We start from the raw sequence: 22,688 nt of genomic DNA, 5'->3' as shown, positions 1-22,688 counted from the left end.
GTTACGCCAGTTAAAAATTAGAGATATGTTGGGGCACCTGGGTAGCTCAGTTGAGCCTCCGACTTCAGGCTCGGTCATGATCTCATTCTTGCTGAGTTTGAGCCTCGTGTCGGGCTCTGTGCTGACAGCTCAGAGCCTGGAGCATGTTTCAGATTCTCTCTCTCTCTCTCTCTCTCTCTCTCTGCCGCTCCCCACCTCATGCTCTGTCTCTCTCTGTCTCAAAAATAAATAAACGTGGGGCGCCTGGGTGGCACAGTCGGTTAAGCGTCCGACTTCAGCCAGGTCACGATCTCGCGGTCCGTGAGTTCGAGCCCCGCGTCAGGCTCTGGGCTGATGGCTCGGAGCCTGGAGCCTGTTTCCGATTCTGTGTCTCCCTCTCTCTCTGACCCTCCCCCGTTCATGCTCTGTCTCTCTCTGTCCCAAAAATAAATAAAAAACGTTGAAAAAAAAATTAAAAAAAAAAATAAATAAATAAACGTTAGAAAAAAAAAAATTAAAAAAAAAATAAATAAAACAGGGGCGCCTGAGTGGCTCAGTCGGTTGAGTGTCCGACTTCGGCTCAGGTCATGATCTCATGGTTCGTGGGTTCGAGCCCTGCGTCGGGGCTCTGTGCTGACAGCTCAGAACCTGGAGCCTGCTTTGGATTCTGTGTCTCCCACGCTCTCTGCCCCTCCCCCGCTCATGCTCCATCTCTCTCTCTCTCTCTCTCTCTCTCTGTCAAAAATAAACATTAAAAAAATTAATAAATAAAACATTAATATTTAAAAAAAAATCAGAGATAGGTTCCATTAGGAAAAAAACAATTTTTAATCTAACATATAACACGTTTTTAAAAAGAGGCTTATATTCAAAGGAAGCAATCTATTAAAAAATGAATACATCAAATCTGAAAAATTACTTATCAAATGCTAATATAATTCTAGAAGCCTTTGTTCCAATGACAGTTTTCTTGGGATTATATCCTTTAGCTATGGAAATGTGATCTGTGTATACACCCATGAATCATTCACATTTGCTTCATACAACACACAGTCAAATCAGTATATTGTATAATGGATCTTCTATGATATTTCATGGCCATGGTTAAGCCTATCCATAATTCTCTTGGTTGGTTTTCTTTATTACAGTTCAGTTGTTTGCTTCTTGCTTTATTGGTGAAGGCTGGCCCTGTGTCAGTAGACTTTTTATAGTTCATTATTCTGATATCACTCTTGACCTGTAGTGTTTTTAAATTAATATTTATTGGGGCGCCTGGGTGGCTCAGTCGGTTAAGTGGCCGACTTCGGCTCAGGTCATGATCTCACGGTCCGTGAGTTCAAGCCCCGCGTCGGGCTCTGTGCTGATAGCTCGGAGCCTGGAGCCTGTTTCAGATTCTGTGTCTCCCTCTCTCTGACCCTCCCCCGTTCATGCTCTGTCTCTCTCTGTCTCAAAAATAAATAAACGTTAAAAAAAAATTTAAAAAAATTAATATTTATTGTTAAGAAATGACAAAAAGGGCTTGATCGGCATCTAGAGGTGATGATGGCTTTGTCACAGTGTAGGAAGCAAACACTGGCTCTTAGCTGTGAGTCTTTACAAGAAAGTCTTGGGGCTCCTAGGTGGCTCAGTCAGTTGAGAGTCTAACTCTCTAACTTAATTTTAGTTCAGGTCATGATCTCACAGTTTGTGAGTTCAAGCCCTGTGTCAAGCTCTGCATTCACAGTGCTGAGCCTGCTTGGGATTATATCTCTTCCTCTCTCTCTTCCCTTCCACCTCTCTCTCCCACTCTTTCTCAAAGATAAATAAAGTTAAGAAAAAAGTCTCATGGGCTGTTATAAGAAAGTTTGGGCAACATCAATATTATCTGCTGTATGAAGGATAAAGTGCACTTTTCTAGATGTTTCTACATACTGTTAATGGATTTTTTTTTCCTTCACAGAGACTATTTTGGGGTTAAAAATGTGACTCCTTAGTCATGGTCTTATTCTTACATCTCATGTATCTCACATTTCTTTTGGGGGGAATTCTTAATCTGATACAGTTAGATGACATTTTTTTTTAAGATGGGCAAAATACTTTGTATAAAAGCTTTTCTATAGCAATGGTGATTCCTCGTGGAAACTGTTCTAATATACCTTGAATTTAATATTACAAGTCACTTTTAAAGGAATCCCAAAAATTTATTTTGGGAAAGAAATTATAAAAACTTTGTGCCAAATTAGTAGTTGGTTTAAATAAACTGTTTGTAGGATTTACCCTAGCTCGTATTAACAGCTGTAACAGTTGAGGCCAGGTGACAGATAATTTCTTTTTAAGAACATGTTTATTGTCAGGAAAATTGCAAAGTTTCCTTTGTAATTATTCTATCTTTGTTATTTTGGCAGCCTATGAAGTTTTATTGGCATTTACTGAAAAGGTACTTTTTTTTTTTTGGTGCTAGCCAGCTGGCTTTCTTTTTTTGGGCAAACTTTTCTAGCTCTGGTATTCAGAACATATTTTCAACTTTGATTGTCTACCAGTGGGATCTTTTTGAACAAGGAGCCAGGGGCTAATAATAACCAAATTGATCTCCATCATGTCTTCGGTAGGGTGACAACAAAGTGCCGCAGGTGTACTTCAGCCACCTGAGTGTTGCTTCCTACTTATCCAGTGTGTTATTTTGATACTGAAGTGTTCAATTTCAGACCATGCAAATTACAGGCTCTTTTCACGTATAGCCTGGAAGAAAAATTATGAATGGAAAGTGAGGATTGACTCACCTGAAAGCAAATAGAATTTTCCAAGCAGGGCAGGTTCACCAAATGAAAATGAAATGAGCCTTTCCAGGGGGTACGTACCAGAACAAGTAAAGCACAAACATTTGAAGACATGGAACAATAAGAGAGTTTTATTAGACTTGAGAGGGAGGTGTGCGGGTTTAGAATTTCAGTTGGCTTGGGGGTGGCGTTCATTCTGCAGGCGGAGCACCATTTTTCTTACCTCTGGGCTTATTTAAAGGCTTGTTCAGATCATGCTGATGCATGTGAGATGAATTCTAAATTTAGAATTATATTGCTTTCGTTCTGAATAACATGGTAATAAATTCATTCAAGCAAGTATCTGCATCACTAATTACTTATTTCATTGCTTTTTAAATGGGCAAACTATTTCTGAAGGAATGGTGATTTCTCATGGAAACTGGTTAAAATATTTATACTTTATTGCATAAAAAACTTACTTGTTTGAATACTTGTCCTTAGTGAGTGAAACTTACAGACCTTAGAAACTGCTGGTCTTTTTAGTAATTATTATTCCAAAGTGATGACAGGCATATTAGTAACTGGCAGTCTTCTTTGGCAGTGAGATATTATCTTCATTTGGTCTTTTTACGTTACTATGGTCCATGGAGTAATTAAACTTTTAGGTTAGAGCTTCTATGTTTGTGATTGAATAACAAGGGAAAGTTAAAAGATCACATTTATCACGTCTTGTTAGTAAAATATCTCTGCATGTTAGCCATCCACATTGATTCTTTTCTACTATTATCCGTCTCCTTTTTTGTATCACTTGATGGCAAGTAATAGATTTACCACTTTCCCCCTCCCCCAACCTATTTGTGAGAGATCTATAGACATAGTCTACTGAGGGTGGCACTCTGGGGTTTGTTCTGCAGAGTGTGGAGGATGCCGGATAGGGGATGCCCACCTTTCACCTTTTCTTCTGATGGGAAGGACCTGTTTTTGTGGTCACGCAGTGGTGAGGACAGAGCACGCTTGGTGTCTGGGTATTATGCAGGGCCCATCTGCCATAGCATTTCTCTAAACTTCTTCATGCTACACTGAGAAACACCAGGCAGTGATGGGATCTTCCAGCCTCTCCTCGGCTAGGAACAGTAATAAGTACTGCCCAGTATTTTCCAAATAATGTTCTCTGTTATTTGAAAGGAATTACAGAATTACTAGGCAGAGAAGCAATACTTATTTTTGTAACTTTGTAGGGCTTAAAGAATATCCATATTAAAGCAAAGTGAAACAGGTTCTCCACAGGAGGTGTTTTCTGTAGGCATATAGGTCATAATTAGGTAATTAATTAAGTAGAGCCGTTTTTGAGAGGTTAGGGATTCGGTTGGGCATCTTGATTCAGACCTTTACTTCCTTTTATTAGATCTGTTTCTCAAATAGCTGCAGCTTGTTCAGGTTTCATTCCTGCCAGCTGGATATGAAGCGCTGTATGTTTGGGCTCACTGTACAGAATTGGTTTCCAAAAAAATAGTGTCGTGCTGCTTTCCATCTACTGGACCAGTAGGGGTAGGAAGATCTGATTTGAAGCCAATGCAAAATGCAAACTGATTCGATTTGGATTGTTCATACATTAGGCCTTCCTTTCTCTGTTCTTGTCCTTTTCCAGATGGAAGGACCAGTTTCCTCCCAGGGCACTTTCTCCTGGCAAGTAGTCTGTGAAGATGAGGATCATTTAGTGCCACAACCGCTCAAGTACTGTTAGAGCAGCATTGGGCTTTAAAATTTAGAGGAATGAATCATTGCATTCTGTACTTGATCTCTTTATATTTCAATTAATGGTGCTTATGATGCTTTTACAATTAGGAATATAACTTTGTCTTTTGATTCTGCTTTGTGCTTTATTAATATAATAACATATTACTGCCATCAGCTGGAAAGTAGGTGGTCTATGAAACACCTTTTAAAACATCAGGCATTTTTAAATGCTAACATATTGCATGTACACTTTTCTGATGTGCATTATGTACCCTTCCTTCTTGACTATAGTAGATTACACCTGATTTTGCTTTTTCATGATGAGGAAGGCTCATGATCATAAGTTTCAGTGACCGCTACTGGCTAAAAGGCAATAATGCGCTCCATTGTTAATGAGGTGTGTAGAGTTCTGTGTGGACTCAGAATATTATGCCATATGAATTCCTGTATCAAATCCTTGCATTTTCCTCTCCTCTGTGACATTTAGTAAGCAGGTACTCCCACCCAGACTTGAAATTGTCAAGCTCCCAGGAAAGGTTGCCTAGTCTAATGCCTTCATTTTATAGATGGGAATGGAAGCCCAGAAAGGTAGCACAGCTTATCCATTATCACACAACTAGTTACGGGTGAAGTAGCAACTAGGTAGATATTATAGTTGACTTTGAGCAGTGCGGGGTTAGGCATGCTGAGCCCCTGCACAGTGGAAAATTCACGTATAACTTTTGATTTCTCTCAAACTGAACTAATAATAGCCTACTGTTGTTTGGAAACCTTAAGTTGTCAGTCGATTAACACATATTTTCAATGTTTTATGTATTGCATACTATCTTCTTACAATAAAGGTAGAGAGAAGAAAGCCTTATTAAGAAAATTGTAAGGAAGAGAAAATACTTTTACACCGCTGTCCTGTATTTGTCAAAAAATCCACATAGAGGTGCACCTGCATAGTTCAAACCTGTATTGTTTGAGGCTCAAGTGTATTTGTTTCCTCATCTGGTGCTCGTTTGACCCGCTGTACTGTGTGCTTTCAGCTTCTGTCAGAATACGTTTTCCTTATAGTCTTCTCCATATATAAATGTCTTGCTCTTAGTGTGTAGTTGATAGGCACAAAACAAAATTGGGAATAGGATGAGACAGAAAAAGTAGCGAAATAATAGTCTGATGGCTGGAAGTTGGGTGCTTGCAATGTCACTTTACTTCCTGGAGTCTTGGTTCGTCCTCTCTGAAAGGAAGTGGTTGAAATAATAATGGTTATAAGTAACATTTACTGAGTATGTACCATGTTCCAGGTACTATCCTAGGTTTTCAGGTGTTTCACTTTGTGTAATTCTTACATACACACCGTGAGGAAGGTCTCCTCTAACAGGGAGAAACTGAATCACATAAGCAGTTACTCAGTTTACCAGAAGTCTTTCAGCATGGAAGTAGCAAAGCCAAGATTTAGCTTCCATGCTCTTTACCACCATGCTCTTTAGTTTCTGAATCATCTGTGTGCTCTCTTCTAGATGTTGTGTCCTGTGATTCTGTATTTGAATAATGGCACCGATAGCTGTCATTGAGCACTTACTGTATACTTTACACAGTGTCTCATTTAATCATATCAGCAACTCCATCAGGCAGGTACTGTTATCACCTCATTTTGTTTTATATCAGTGAGGAAACCTAAGCACAGAAAGGTTAAGTGGCTTGCCCATTCTTAGAGCTGGAAAGTGGCAGTAGGAGATTTGAAACTAGGCAGATTTAAGTATCTGTTAGTTCTGCCACTGTGCCTTATTGCCTGAGAACTAGTACTTGAGAGTCTAAGACAGAAGTGATGTGAGTTTTATAATATTTTTGGTGTTTATTTTTACCATTTTGTTGATGTTTGAGGCGCCTGGGTGGCTCAGTCGGTTGAGCCTTCAGCTTCAGCTTGGGTCGTGATCTCACAGTTCATGAGTGCGAGCCCCACATCAGGCTCTGTGCTGACAGCTTGGAGCCTGGAGCCGGCTTGGGATTCTGTGTCTCCCTCTCTCTTCCCATTCCCCGCTCGTGCTCTGTCTCTCTCTGTCTCTCAAAGATGAATAAATGTTAAAAAAAAAATTTTTTTAATCTTTTTAATGTTTATCTTTGAGAGAGAGAGAGAGAGAGAGAGAGCGCGCACAAGCAGGGAAGGGGCAGAGAGAGAGAAGGAGGCAGAGAAGCCGACCTGGCTCCAGGGTCTGAGCTGTCAGCACAGGGCCCGATGCGAGGCTCACACTCACGAACTGTGAGATCATGACCTGAGCCGAAGTTGGACACTCAACCGACTGAGCCATGCAGGTGCCCCAATATTTTTGTTGTTTAGAGGTGATGTGTGAGTGTGTGTGTGCATGCATACATGTATGTATACATCCATATGTGGAAACACATGCACTAATGGTTTCTTACCTGTGTGTCATCTAAAAAATAGGTAACTGGTATGCCAAGCATCTAAGTGAGTCAAGTGAATTTAGCACAAGAGCTACTGAGGTGTGGAGTGGTGGGGATAGTGGGGACTGTAGCCAATAGGAAAACGCATATCCCGGCCGAAGGGGCAGCTGATAAGGGTTCAGCCAGGTGCTTTTCAGGCTGGAAAGTGGACTCGAGTGTTGCTGGATATTGTGTTTTTTTTCCTAGAGAAGTCAGAAATTTGGATTTTTAAACCAGAAAGAGATTTTGAAGCTGATTTTTAAAAGATCACAACAAGAAATGATTTGAAACCATTCCATGAGCCAAATGGAAACATTGGCAACTTCTGGTTTAGATCATCAGGAGTAGATGACTGACCTTCAGATGAGTAAAAGTTGGCTGCATCTCCCTATCAGTGCTATTTTTTGAAGAGAAGCTACACAGGCCCAAACCCAGAACATTTCTCCATTCTATTAAGATGGCATAGTGGCACTCGGCAATGTAGAGAGAGTTGAATTATTAAGTGTACTTTTGAGAAATAACTGTCTTGTGAGGCTGTAACATCATCAGAAGGCTTTACCCTGTAGAGAGCGAGGATTTCTGGCTTCTGACATCTGCACTGTTCTCAGCACTGGTTTCCGAGTCTGTGGACTCTGATTCTGGATGGGGCCGGGAGGTCCAGAATCACCTTCCAGACCTGTCAAAGTACCTCTCTTTTATTCAGAAGCATCCTTGGCAGGACCATTGAGGAATCTGCAATAGAGTGCACACACTGAGACTGATAAGAGTCAGGTATGTTGGAAAAAAATAGTTTGGTGCCCTTTTCTGAGAAATGCATGGTTGCTCCGAGCTCAGTTCTGGTGTTCAGATTGCCCAGGAAGTTCCTTGCAGGTGCGGAGTGTTAACTTCCGGGAGCGGTGGGAGCAGACTAATGACCATTTGTCTTCCGCTGATAAAACTAGCTCACCGCTTTTTAATCTTTTTACCCGGTTGACTTCCACTTGTGATTCCTTTAGCACAGCGGTTTCTGAGTACAAACACTAGCTCTGTCTTTGAAACTGGATCATACCTAATGTCCTCTATAATTGAAAAATTCTTAGGTTCATAACTAGGGGTGAGAGGTTCCCTTATTTTGCCTTTGAGATTACTACTAAGCAACATTTTACGTATCGCCAAAATAGCGCTAAACGGCAAATTAGGTTTGGGAACTAGCCCAACTGGTGATATTCCTTTAAAAACATTATATCATCTTTTTAAAAAAAATAACTACTCTACTTAAAGAGTATTATTGAAGAAAAATAAATATCACCTTGCCGTGCTATGGTCTGAATTCCTGTCTTGAAAATATTACAGCTGAACGTATTTCCAGAAGCTGCAAATAACGGAAAATCGCAAAAACTCGAATCAGGGCCCCTGTCCTTAAATGTGTTTCAGTTTGCATTTTGATAGCAGTTTTGAAATGTTATCGCTTGTTTTGTCACAGACATAATTCACATCTTTCTTCAGGCACTGTAAACAAGAGAAAGGGTTTAATGGCCCCATAAAGGCACTCTGCTGATATCTGAGATTAGGCCCTTTAGTAATGGATGTTGGTGTGTGTATGTGTGAGCGTGTGTGCACACTGCGGGGGTGGGGAGGGCTTAAAAGAGGTAAATGTACTGGAAGAGAATCTTTGAGAGGCTCAGATGCGGCAGAAGTGCCCTCTGTTTTTCTGTGTGTCTTGGAAGACGGATTTACGGAGCATGTGACAATATTGTCCTTCTTTGTACACAAGCCTTACCCTTTGCTTCTGGAATTTAACTGAGTACTAATTGAGGTCGTTGCCACCCATTTATCACCTGAAATTGAAATGATATTAACTTAAGTGAATGCTTTTCATCTAGTGAGTGTATTCCTAACTACATATATTTATATAAAAACCTGCATGCGTTTTTCATGCCATGCTTGTATCTGGTCTGAAATAATCTAATTTATGTATACCATTTACTTTTTTCCATCTTTACAGAGTGTTTGTTTGTTGTTGTTGTCATTTTTAATTTGCTGCTATGGCCAAGAGCCATAGCCATAATCTACATATTAACAACAATTTGTAGATTGTTGTTTTTGTTTTTTTTTTTTTGAGCATTTTAGTGTCCACACAATGATTTGTTTTGACTTTCTCATTTATATTTTGTAGACAAGTGTAAAAAATTATATGTTATACATATCCGTGGTCTATGTAAATGCCTTAAAATTCCTCAAAGAACATAAATTTGTAGTGTTTTAGAGGCTCAGTGTCATATAATTTTTCATCATCTTGTTTGTGTATGCCCCTGTAAATTGGCTGCATAAGGCTGCACGCTTGGTTTTGAGAGTCAGTGTAAACAAAGCGTTAATAAAGGAAAATCCAATGGCCTTTGTTAACTAATTTACCTAAACCCTATCAGTAGCAGGTGTTCCTGTTCTAGCCATTCATTTTTATGTTTTCTTTCTCCTTTCATTGTAGACCATAATCCAGAACAGGGGTCAGCAAACTTTTTTCTGTGAAGGATCAGACAGTAAATATTTTAGGCTTTGCAGGTCATAGGGTTTGTCACAAATTGTCCATTATAATTCAAAGTAGCCCTAGACTATACCTCAATGATTGGGTGGGACAGTGTTCTAATAAAACTTCGTTTACCAGAACTGGTGGGAAGCCAAGTGTCACCGATGCACTGTAATTTGCCCACCCCTGTTCTGGAACATCATACAGTAGACTATTCTAAAGCAGAAGTTTTGAGCGGATCAGAAATCTCAGCGTCAAAGTCAGGAGACTCTCATAAAGCTTTGTATTCCTAGGTAGTTTTTGTTTAAAAACTACATTTGTGAAAAATTTGTAAAAAAACACACAGATTTGATTTGAAGACATGCTTCTACTTAGTGAAGAAGTAATTAAAAATGTGGTAGGTTTCTGTTTCCAGAGTAATTGTTTTGTACTCACAGAAATTGCTACTCTATTTCACTCTTATGATAAGCGTTGGGAGGAAAGCAGAGTGAAAGGTCAGAGCCAAGGCAACTTATCACTGTAATTATATCCACTGTCCACATATAGAAGGGGACCCATCACTTGTGACATTTTGGTTATCAGACTCTAGGGGAAGCTTTAGATGCTGGATAGCAGCATTTTTCCTCAGTGGAGTATGAGGGGTGTGAATTTTTAAAAGCTTTTGGTCACAGTAATAAATTGAAACAAAGTAGAATGCCTAGAAGTAAGCATGAATAGTCTGAGAAGTGTTTTAGATAGAAGTGGTACAAATATATTATTAAGATCATGTATACATAAACATGTATTGCACACACGAGAATTAATCACACTTAAAGGAGACTGGCTAAAGTCTGTATTAGAGAAAACACTTCAAAAAACTAAAGCTCTAATTGGACTTCTATGACTTCTTGATGGGTAAGACTGTGTCTTATTGTTCGTCTTTGTTCTATAGGTTTATATTCAGTTTCCCTCTCAACACCTGGTGTAGTGTCTGGGCCATAGTAAATGAATGAATGAATGGATAAGGAAACACCTGATAGGCGGTTACCATGGTGCTTATGCATGAAAGAAGTCATACTTGTATTTATTCAAAATAAATTTGAATTATATGCTCAAGAGTTCAAAGTTATAGCCAACATTCTAGGGCTCTTAATTCTTATCCTGTTGTAAATCAGTCCTAGATCTTTGGATAGGTATTAAGGTTAGCTTTTTTATGCCTTTTGAAAAAATTTTGCACAAGTGGGAGGTATAATAAAGATATTCTTGTCTTGAATGATGAGAATCAAATAGAGTAGGTGACAATTCTTTGAAAACTTGGTAATACTGTGTAAATTTTGAGGGTTTTTAAAAAAGTGTTATAGCAAGTGGTTTTTATCACAGTTCTAAATTCAACCACAGTTCACTAAGTCACCATCTATAGTTAAACATATTATCTTTCTTAAATGTATCAGAAGACATCATCATCTCACTATAGAAATAGAAACTTAATTTGTAGATTAAACTGTTTATTCTCTGTACTAACATGAAGTAGTCTGTTATAACAAACATGTTCTGTTTTCAATTTAATGGTACAAAAATGTTCCAATGTCAAGATTGTTTAGGAAATTATTCTCCTATGAGTAAATTTTTAAATTCATTATCTTCATCTATAATTGAAGGTGTTGAAATGTAATTTGAATGTAATACATGGTTATGTATCAGCCTTGTTGCACTTGGAAAGGTGGAGGGCATTTCTGTGCTCCAGTAGAATGATGGCAAGATTTTGCTTTTGTTCTAGAGTGTAGACAGAAATAAACTGGAAGCAAGATGATACCTTGATGTTCATAGTTCTAAAATGAAAACAACTAACGGAGCGTGGGTGGCTCAGTTGGTTAGCGTCCAACTGCAGCTCATGTCATGATTTTGGAGTTTCTGAGTTCGAGCCCTGTGTCGGGCTCTGCTGAGAGTTCAGAGGCTGGAGCCTGGTTTAGATTCTGTCTCTCTCTCTCTCTCTCTGCTTCTCCCTGTCTCATGCGCTCTCTCTCTCTCTCTCTCTCTCAAAAGTAAATAAACATTAAAAAAATGAAAAAAAGAAAGCAATTATCAATTTATCCAAGACTTTATGATGAATACCATAACTCCGAGTAAACTTTTAAATTAGGAAGTGGTTAAGTTTATTTTGGAAGTGTACTTTTAAAAGTCTTGGTATTTTGGAGCTCTTAAATGTAACCATTAGAAGAACTCAGTCATCATTAGTCAGCCTTAAGATGTGGTTTTAAAGGTCAAGCCTCCATCCAAGAAAAAAATGCAAGATGCATCTCTTGAGTGTTCTTTCTGCTTCTCCTCCTAAAGATCTGGTTGTGCGGAGGAGTTGGGGGCCATAAAGGTTTGCATGGAAATGCGTCTGAGGAGTACCTGAGGAAGGAAGACTTCAGATGTCCTGGATAAATTTCTTAACTGTCCAAAGGCAGGGATAAAAATCTAACTGTCACTTCTTTGTTAATGACATGAAGGAGTTAACTCGCCCGGTTTGATACCCTGGAAGGAGGAAAGATTCACTTTAATTAAAACCGCAAACAATGCAGATGCATGTCGTTCACTGTTTCAGACCCAGTGAGGACAGTACAGTTAGCGAAACGAAATGTACCTAGCAGCCTCGGCAGCAGGCTGGAGCCCTGTTCAGTGAAAGTAATTTAATTAGTGTTGATCATGACTCCAGATGATGGTGATTTGATAAGGAATAATTTAGTACTTAACAGCCTTTTACATGCACCAACTCCATGTGGGAAGGTAAAGCAAATTGCACAAAATGAATGTGCTGCTTTCACTTGTGCCTGTGCCAGTGAGCTGGAAAACTGCCTGTTAGCAGGCGCTCAGACTCTCAGCCCTGTGATGAAATACCCAACACGCTCTCGGCTCAGCCCGCTCGGGTGGGAGTCTCTGTGCTCTCCTTATTTAAGAATAAATAAGAGAAGTCACTTTTGTGATATAGAATCTCTAGGAAGCAGGGAAGTAGAAATGAGGAAAATGAAGTCACATGCGGTTCTTGTGCAAAATGTTAGAGATCATCAGGTTGGCTTCTTTTTTTCCTCACAGCAATTATAAAATAATCCTAGCCAACTCAAATTCATTGGATTACTTATTTGGCTTATGAGTAGAAAAAAAATCACAGTTCCGAGGGCCCATAATGATTAAGAGGCCCACACACGTCGCACGTGTTAGAGACACGTTCATGTTATGGAGTTATGTTAGGAGTAGGGGAGCCCTAAACTTTTGGATGTAGAGAACCCGTGAAAATCCTCAAGTGTGGGCATCTACTGAATAGAAATACTTTGTTAGATCCTTTTCTTTTCTTTTCTTTTCTTTTCTTTTCTTTTCTTTTCTTTTCTTTTCTTTTCATTTTTTTTTTTTTTCTCAAGTCTTCTCTAGGATTGGCTTTATTTCAATGCAGCACACAGTGGATCTAGGTATGGCCAAGCATCACAGTGGATTTGAAATTAGCCCAGTTATGAGAATCACCTAGACATTTTTATAAGATACAGAATCCAGATATATATCCCAGCCTCAGTGACTCGTCATTTCTGGGAGTGATATATTAGCTTGCTTAGGGCTGCCATAACAAAGTACCATAAACTGAGTGGCTTAAAAAATAGACATTGATTATCTCACCATTCCGGAGGTTTGAGGTGAAAGATGAAGGTGTTAGTAGGGTTCGTTCTCAGTGCTGTGAGAGAGAAGCTGTTCTATGCCTGTCTCCTGGATTCTGGTGATTTGCTGGCAGTCTTGGCACTCCTTGGCCTGGAGAAGCATCACCTTATCTCTGCCTTCATCTTTATGTGGCCTTGTCCTGCGTGAGGGTCTCTATATCCTAACTCTTCCTTTTTTACAAGGACATGACATGAGTCATATTGGATTAGATTCCACCTAATGACCTCATCTTAGCTAATCTTCTAAGGAAGGTTACACCCTGAGGTGTACTGGGGTTAGGACTTGAACATGAACTTTGGAGGAGGCACAATTCAACCTATAACATATGAGGTGTGGGAAGTAATCCCTGGGTTTTTCAGAAGTACCTCCTAAGTTTAGGGATCAACTTATCTCTTCTCGCATTGTGGGGAGCCTTACATCCTTTCATCTAAAGTCAGTTTAGGAAGGGGTCACGTGGGTGGTCCAGGTGGTTAAGCATTTGACTTCGGCTCAGGTCATGATCTTACAGTTCATGAGTTCAAGCCCCACGTCGGGCTCTATGCTGACAACTCAGAGCCTGGAGCCTGTTTCAGATTCTGTGTCTCCTTCTCTCTCTGGCCCCCCTGACTCACACTCTGTCTCTCTCTCTCAAATAAATAAATAAATAAATAAATAAACATTAAAAAAAATAATAAAGTCAATTTAGGAAGCTCATGGAACCAGTCTGAAAGCAATAGGGCTCCAGATAGTATATCCATTAAGATGGATCCTACTTTTTTTTCTAAGTTGATATCAAGAGACTCTTTGATAGGACGCTACTGTTATGCTAGCAGCCATTCCTGATGGTAGCCCAGACTTGTCATTCCTCGCCTGACTCATTTGGAATGATTTATCCTATGGAGTTAAAAACGAAATCACACATCCAAGATCACATTCTCAGATATCTCTGCTGGAACAGGAGGCCAGACATATTCAAGTATTTTAAGTTGTGTAGCATTGCTTGACACCTCTCATATTTTTTAACCTTTTAATTGAGATATGCATTCATTATGATGTAAAATTTTAACTGCACAGTTTGGTGAATTTTACATATGTATCTATTCTTATAAGTACCAATCCGTGCAACATATAAAATATTCCCAGCACTGTGGCAGATTACTAGTGCCCTTTATTGGTAATTAACATTTCTATCCACCAATAGAAGGGAATTCTTTCACTATCAGTTAATTAGGTCTATTCTTGAAATTCCTTTGCTACATACTCTTTTGTGCTTGACTTCTTTTATACACCTTCACATCTAGGAGACCATCTATATTTCTGTATGTGTCAGTTATTTGTTCTTTGTTGTTCCTGCATGGTATTTCATTGTATGAATATCCCATGAATTATTTATCCATTTTCTTGCTACTGAACATTTGAATTTTCCAAAGTTTGCTATCTTGAATAAAGATGCCATGAACATTTTTACACATATCAGTTGGTGAACATATGCAGTGCCTTCTCTTGGGTATACACCTAAGAGTGAAATTACTGGGTCCCGGGTAAATTTATGTTGAAGCATTAGGGGATACTGCCAAAACATTTGCCAAAGCGTTTATATCAATTTGTACTGTCAGAAGCTTATATAAAAGTTTCTGTTGCTCTAGGTCTTCTTCAAAACTTGATAATGTCCGGGCACAGCGTCTGGCTCTTGCTTTTGGCTTAGGTCATGATCTGGTTGGGCTCTGCACTGAGAGCATGGAGCCTGCTTGGGATCCTCTGTCTCCCTGTCTCTCTGTCCCTTCCCTGCTCATGCTCTCTCTCTCTGTGTCTCTCTGTCTCTCTCAAAATAAATAAATAAACTTAAAAAAACTTGGTAATGTCAATCTTTTGCAGCTTAGCCATTCTAGTGTGTGTATGATAATTTCATATGGTTTCATTTGTTATTTTGCTCGTAAGTAAAGATGTTGAATGCCTTTTTTATATGCTTTTTGTTGTTCATTTGTTTGTTTTACCATTTGGATGTCTTCTTTTTTGGACTGCCTGTTCAATGCTTTTGCCCATTTTTAATTGGGTCATTTGTTTGGTCTTACTTGTAACGAATCTTATTACGAGCTTTTTGTCAGATCTTTCTATTGAAAACATCTTCTTGGAACCTGTAGCTTACTTTGTAATCTTTTAATAATGTTTTGATGAAGAGAAGTTCTTAATTTCAGTGAAGAAAACTTTGTAGGTTATTTTCTTTTATGGTTGATGCTTTTAGTGTCCTGTTCATTAACCTTATCCTCCCTCAAAGTCCCAAAGATTTTTAAAATATACTAGTATTGAATATAGTAGTCTCTGATATATCTGATATTTTGATAAATACATTGAACTGTGCATACTACATATTTATTCTCGAGGCCTCACGTATTTTTATTCATATGAATTATATCTGATTTCTCAGGTATGAATATTTGGTACTACTCTGAATGTGACAAATAGAGTTCCTGATGTGTTACTACTCCTTTTTTCTTAGGAGAATGTAAAACCCAATACACAATCCCAAGTACTAAACTTGGCGATACACATTTTACTGTATATGTTCAAAGTAGTAATAAATTGTTGAAACCTGTTTGTTAAGAATGCAACAAATGTATGGTTAATGGTTGCATCATACAATATTTGTCATTCTGAAAAGTAGCACATAGACACAAACACAGGCAAAGAATTTTCTTATACAGTGTTACTTTAAATTTTTAGATTTTTTTCGTGTTTAAAGAAGTTTTTGTGCAAATTTAGGACTTAGTTAAAAGTAAAGAGAATAATGTAATGAACTCCCACCTACCCATCATGCAGCTTTTAACATTTATCAACATTTTTCTAATTTGATTCATTCCTCATACATCATTTTTTCTAGACTATTTTAAAGAAAATCCCAGACATATTATTTTCTGTAAATACTTTATGAATCTCTCACATTAAATTTTTTGTGTTTATCTGCCATTGCATTAGCACATCCAATAAAATTAATGATAATTTCTTAAATATCTAATACCTAGTCCATTTTCAGATGACTTATTTGTCTCCAAGCTAGTTGCCTTTTTATAGATGTTCTTTTCAAATTAGAATCCTAACAAATCCTCATGTTCTTAAATGTCTTCTATCTGAATGGTTAATAAATTATAACCCTCTGACTTCATAAAGTTAATGAACATGAGTACTCTTGACATTTGAAAATGCACGTAATTTCTCCTTTGTTTCTATTCCTCTACTCTCTACATTGAATAGGCATATTAAACTCACAGCACATCAAGAAAAAACTTTGAAATAGACCTCCCAGTGAAATTATTTTATTACTATTTGTTAAGTTTTTCTTAGACAGCTAATTTAGGTGAAGTTATTTATTTCTTTGGCAAATGTATATTCCACAATGTTTCAGGTGGTTCTTGAGCCACCACTGAAGATTTCTGTCAAAATTATGTACATATCCAAACAAACAGCATGTATTTGCCCATAGCTTGATAGTTCTTGGTATCAAATTGTTAAATTATATGTGACATTCAAACAAGTGCACATTTATAATGTTGTAATGTTACAATCAAGATTGAATGGCGTCATAAACCATGAAGTTTCTCTTGTCATATCATGTCTTCATAGAAACAGACTTAATAATTTGTAATGTTTCTTTATTTATTTGGTGAGCTAGAGAGAGTATGCATGCACATGCATGAGCTGGGGGGGTGGGGGCGGCGTGGCGCAGAGAGAGAGGGAAACAGAAAATCCCAAGCAAGTTCCACGTGTAGCATGGAGCCTGACACAGGGTTTGAAATAGGGCTTGATTTCATGACTGTGAGATTAAGACCTGAGACAAATTCAAGAGTGGATGCTTCCCTGACTGAACCATCCCAGTATATTGTGTTTTAATTCAAATTCTCATATGAGTTACAATAAATCTCTAGAATGTGTGTTTTCTTGTGTTTATCCTTAATTAGTCATATTTGTGCATATTGTATATGAAAATAAAATCCTTTTATCTTTTTACTAATTTTTCATTTATTACTAACACTTTAATTATTCTAATAGGATCTCCAATTTTCAATTTCATATACAAGAATAAAAATATATATAGTGTTACTTGTTTATTGGCTTTAAAGCTATGATTCTTCCCACACAACATATTTCCTCTAGAGTTCATATTTTATAGGATCCTTGTAATACATTAAGCATCGATGAATATAAGTATAACCATTAAGTCATACAAAAAAGGAGACAATATCATTAGATATAGAAGAATTATTTTATGGTAGATTGCATGTGAAAAATAATTTTCAGATATTTTTCCCATTTTATCTTCCTACTCTGGTAAGCAGATAGGCAGGTACTTTTACCTTTATTTTATAAATGAACATTGGCCTCAAAGGTGGTGAAATTTTGCCCAAACTATCATCAGTTACCATGGGACCTGCACTTGGATTTTCTTTCTTCCACTCTAGTTATCATTCCATTAAACCAATATTATTGATGGGTTTGAGATATTTTCCTTTCAGTAATGCTTAAAATTATGTTCCTGTCTTCACTTAATTCTTGGATAACCAGTTGTGTTTTTTCTTCTTTAATCACTAGAAATTTCTTGGCAATGTTTTTAAAACTTTCTGAAAACTGAGCTTCTAGTGTTGTTAATATCAGTTAAGTAAATTATAATTGATTCACTTGAAGTAATGAAAGAGAGTTCAAGCATGCATTCTGTTATACAGTAAAAGCAGAAAAAGAGTATACAGAGATTCTCTATAATCTTTTCATCCATGAAATTCATTAAATGTGATTTTTCTTTGTTATGTAAGTTAATATGAAATGTTAAGGTCATTTCAACCAAGAGAAGTAGAACAGATTACTGTACTTAATTTCTAACTGGGCTTCATTTTTGTGGGTATTTTTGTTTTGTTTTCTAGTGGCTTTTCATGGCCTACCACTGAAAATCAAGAAAGAACCCCACAGTCCATGTTCAGAACTTGGTTCTGCCTGCAGTCAAGAACAGCCCTTTAAATTCAGCTATGGAGAAAAGTGCCTGTATAATGTCAGGTAAAGCAATCAGGTGTATTTATATATAGAGAGAGGGTGGTGGTTCTTACTAAAACAAAAAGTCCAGAAAAATATAAAGTCTCAGATTATATTTTATGAGTTCTATCTTCAGCATGTAACAAAGCTAATTAGGTAATGTGTTTAGCAGAACTCTGAAGAACTGTATACCATCTGATCACACACTTGGAGAATCATTTTAAAGCAATAATTTTCATCCACATCGTTAGTTGTTTTTCTGCTGTAGCGATGCATCCTGGGTTTGAAAAGAGGGTCTTACTTGGTGTGAACAGCTATTGAAAGTTCTCATTAGAATGAATGCATTATGCACTTTAGATAGAGTCTGTAGGAAAAAAAAAAAGGAAACATTTGGCAGGTGTGAGCAGTACATTAGTTACTGACAGGCTTTGCAGATGATCTATAAGATGTGTTCATGGAGAATTGCAATAAAGTTAGAATTTTATAAGGCTCAGCACAGGCTATTATCTATTAAAAAGCCAGTTGTTCTTTTTGATGATAGTAAAGGGTGGAGCAGTAAAATTACTTTGTTCATTTGTTGGAAGATTTCATAACATATATGTTCATTAAAAACCCTTCACAGTAAATTGCATTCTGTTACTTTTCATATTGGCCTCTAATTGCATAAGGAAAAGTTGGCACTGTCTATTGAGTATCATTATTCTCAATTACAGTAGATACTTACTTCTTAAAAGGAGTTCATTTGGAAAGTTACAAAAAAGGATTACAAATATTTGTAGTTATAGAAGTTACATAGATTCAGGTTCAAAATACATACGATCCAAAGGAGACTTCTCTATTCTCATATAGTCGCAACATGTAATGTTATATCCAAGATATATAAAATTCAAGAAACTCAGATTTGTGCAGTCTGATGGCAGCTGACCAATGTTGGGATATTCTCTTGCTGTTTGTTCTTGCAAACTTGTCTCTTATGTCTGTTTTTCTAGGAGGATCACCAGAGCCTGAAATTATGAGCCAGCTCACTTGAAACTGCAAAACTTTTATTAAAAAAAATCTCGTAGAAGGCATTAAAGCTTACCGAGTTCAGTTAAAATAATATTGATCAATCTGAATTTTATTTATAGTGTTTTTTAATTTTTGCATTTTCTCTTTAAGAGTGCTACATTTTCACAGAATAATTACTTAGTGTAATGAAGAATTTTAAGTTAATGGACCAGGTAGATATAGAATTGTTGTTCCATTTCAGCGTTGATCACAGGTGTGGCTATGAAATAATTACTGCTTTGTATGACATATCTGACTTTCATAAATTAATAGTAAATGAGTCACATGAATATTTTCGGGTTTCTCTTGGGGACCAATAATTTCCACAGTGATTTATAGATTAAATTCTAGTACCTCCATTTCCATATGAACAATGTAATTCAATACAGTATTTTGTGGGGGGAAAAAGAAGCGTCCTAGGGCAGAGGGTGTGTCAGTTTTTTCTTTACATGGGAATGGGACAGGCAAACTAGTTTGTAAAAGAAGTCGTTTCTCATTCAGAAATATTGGTAAAGGGTATAGGTAGAAACAAACATAATACGAGTCCTGTTGACTTTGCTTTAAAACCACCAGTGGGCTTATACAGCACACCATCCTACACTTTTATGAAGTGTTTTTGTGCTTGGCTATAATTCTGTGTACAGATGTATCGACTGAATAAACTATTACATAAGTTAATCCAAAAAGAATGTTTCTTTTTAAAAAAGGAAAAACTATGTCTTGATGATCACTATTTTGAAAGAAAAATATTATTTTAGCCTCAAACTGTCTTCCTTATTCAGAAATTTAAGTAAAGTTTATTTTTGTTTATTTTGAAAGAGAGAGAGAGAGAGAGAGAGCGAGAGCATGCGTGCGTGCAATTAGGGGAGGGGCAGAGAAAGGGAGACAGAATCCCAAGTAGGGATGTGGGCCTCAAACTCAGGAACCCTAAGATCATGACTTGAGCAGAAGTCAAGAGTTGGATGCTCAGCCAACTGAGCCACACAGGTGCCCCATATCAGAGACATTTTAATTTGCCTCATTACTCTTTATTATCCCATGTGAGGAAGTAAATGTCAGGTATCATTTATTTTATATATAAGAAAAATGAAAATAAGGCAAAGGCATTGTCTTCTTAAATTATACCCAAAATAAAGGCAAGCCAGGAATGGTCTCCATCTTACGAAATTGAAGTTAGTTTCTTGTTCTAAAATCTTACGTAAATATGGAAAAGTGACAATATCAGAAACATGCCACGATTTAGGAAAGATCTATCCAACTTGCTCAAGCATTAATTCCACTGCTCTCGTAGTGCTTTTCTATATACTAGGTTATTTGTGTAAGTATTAAAATACACATTTTATATTTATGCTGATACTAAGTTATGTATTATTATCCTATTTTCTCTTTAAGTGTGTGGTGATTCTGAAGATTATGTGTTTTAGGATGACAAAAATTAACACATGTTAAATTCTCACTTCCTTATGACTTGAGCCTAACATATATATATTGAGCCTAATACATATATTATATATATATATATATTTACATATATATATATATATATATATATATATATATAAAATATATATATTTCTTCTTTTCTTGGGTTGGAAGGAAAAGTGTTTAATCACTCCAAGGAAACCAATGTTCTCTTTTCTTTTGTTCCTTGGGTAGTGCCTATGATCAGAAGCCACAAGTGGGAATGAGGCCCTCCAACCCCCCAACTCCATCCAGCACCCCAGTGTCCCCACTACATCATGCGTCTCCAAACTCCACTCACACTCCAAAACCTGACCGCACCTTCCCAGCTCACCTCCCTCCATCGCAGACCATACAAGATAGCAGCTACCCCATGGACCACAGGTAAAACTGCAAATACTGTATATATATTGTTTAATGTTTTGAGCATCTTGGAGGCAATTTCTATCACCAATTCCTAAGACCTATGGTAGATTTAAGGTGAGCATATTAATTTTGCACATCTTTGCAAAATATTTTTAGAAAGAGCTTGCTCTGTCTATAGTTAGAAATAATTTGTGGAGAAGGTCATTTATAAACATTCCTTTTATAAACATTTAAATTGGTTGCTAAAGTGGAAAATTAATCTATATACTGACATTTGAACATTTCCCTTTCGCTTTGCCTGAATTAAATTGCCTCACTTAAACTTTAAATCAGATCATCCCATTTTTATGAGCATATGTGTGTACTTGTTCTATAAAGTTAGGAGACTAATTTTAGTAGGTGGCTTATGGAATTAGGTTCTTTACCTTAGATTGAATGGTTTAGCTGTACATAGTTTTGCAGAATAGAACTTATTTGATTAAAACTATTTTCCATCCTTTGCAAGTGATGAATATTTAATGCCAGTAGGTGCCTGACCCTGGACCCTGAGAATACAAAGTAAAGAGATAGAGACTAAATTATTATTTCTTAGAAAGAAGACAAGAACCAGAGTGTGGAGCTAGGGAGGATGCCATGGTGGACATTCTGAACTCCTAGAGATACATGCACATTCAAATAAAATACAGGAGTACCTTTGTACTTTTAATAATAGAGCTTAAAACACAGGTTGATACTATATAGCATCCATCGTTTCCTTTCTACCTTGTAATTATAGAGAGCCGATGGTGTGCAGGGAAATGTTTAACAACAGGCTTAATGGGAGAAAAACCAGAAGGCCCCATCTGTAGCATTTGATGAATCTGTGATATAAATGTTCCAACTGTAAGCCATCATTGTGACAGCCCTAAACACAGAGTCAGAATCGCGTAGAAGCAGACCTTTACATAGTATCTCTACCCTAAAGATAAAATAGACATAACCTCCAGGACATAATTAGTAGCAAGACAGAGTGAAACAATTAGCAAGAGATGCATTTTGAATACTTCTTGCCTTTGTTTTTAATCGGATTTTTTAAAAAGTTATAAATTTACATCATTTAATGCTTAAGTATCCTGTGTTTAACAATCGGCTCACAGTATTTCTGAAAATTTAACAATAAGCCAGTGCAAACTGGCTGTGACACACCGTTACAAAAATAACTCAGCTGAAGGAATCCTCTAGATCAGCAGAGGAAACCAGAAGATGTGTCACTGGCAACTTTCAGAGGATAAGGGAATACTCACTCAGATCAGCTTTTTATAGGTTATTTAATGTGACTCAATCTCAAATTCAGCTCAATCTTTTTTGGGATGATGGATAAGATGAAAGCATTCTTTATAGTGTGAAACGAAGCCACATCTTTTCTACCTTTGTTTCCATCACTAAGCCCTCTTGTGCTCTAGTTATGAAATGCTTCCTATGATCTTTCCCTTCTCACTCCGTAGACTCGAGACCTTGTCAGAGCGTAATGGTATGTGCATCTGTGTAAACAGTTTGGTAAATACAGATGAAAGAAATCTTATTGCAGGGTGGGCCATTGAACAGATGCACATTGTGCAGGACTGAAAGGGAGAAAGAGTACAAACAAGAAAAGCAAGTTTTATTTTGTCCACTTCTGTTGACTTCCCAGAGTTCTCGACACTCGAGGCTCTCACACTTTGAATGAGTGCCAGCATCAGAGATCGTGTCGTTGGCTGTTTGTGCGGAGTAGTTATTTCTTAGGGAAGGTG

The 22,688-nt window shown here is 37.3% G+C and overlaps 1 protein-coding gene across 11 annotated transcripts in view; it reads left to right on the top strand.

The window, feature by feature from the left end:
• Nucleotides 1-22,688, top strand: part of ETV1 (ETS variant transcription factor 1) — a 93,079-nt gene that overhangs the window by 31,768 nt on the left and 38,623 nt on the right. For all 11 annotated transcript variants that reach the window (XM_019443486.2, XM_019443485.2, XM_019443481.2 and 8 more), the window contains 2 exons: nucleotides 17,940-18,069; nucleotides 20,749-20,937. In XM_019443486.2, the coding sequence (XP_019299031.2) occupies nucleotides 17,940-18,069; nucleotides 20,749-20,937 (319 nt within the window). The remainder of the gene's footprint in view (nucleotides 1-17,939; nucleotides 18,070-20,748; nucleotides 20,938-22,688) is intronic.

This window comes from Panthera pardus, unplaced genomic scaffold, assembly GCF_024362965.1.
Source record: "Panthera pardus isolate Hobbes unplaced genomic scaffold, ASM2436296v1 HiC_scaffold_8, whole genome shotgun sequence".
Taxonomy (NCBI): Eukaryota; Metazoa; Chordata; class Mammalia; order Carnivora; family Felidae; genus Panthera; species Panthera pardus.
The sequence above is the reverse complement of the archived record's forward strand: the minus strand, read 5'-3'. Positions and strand labels throughout refer to the sequence as shown.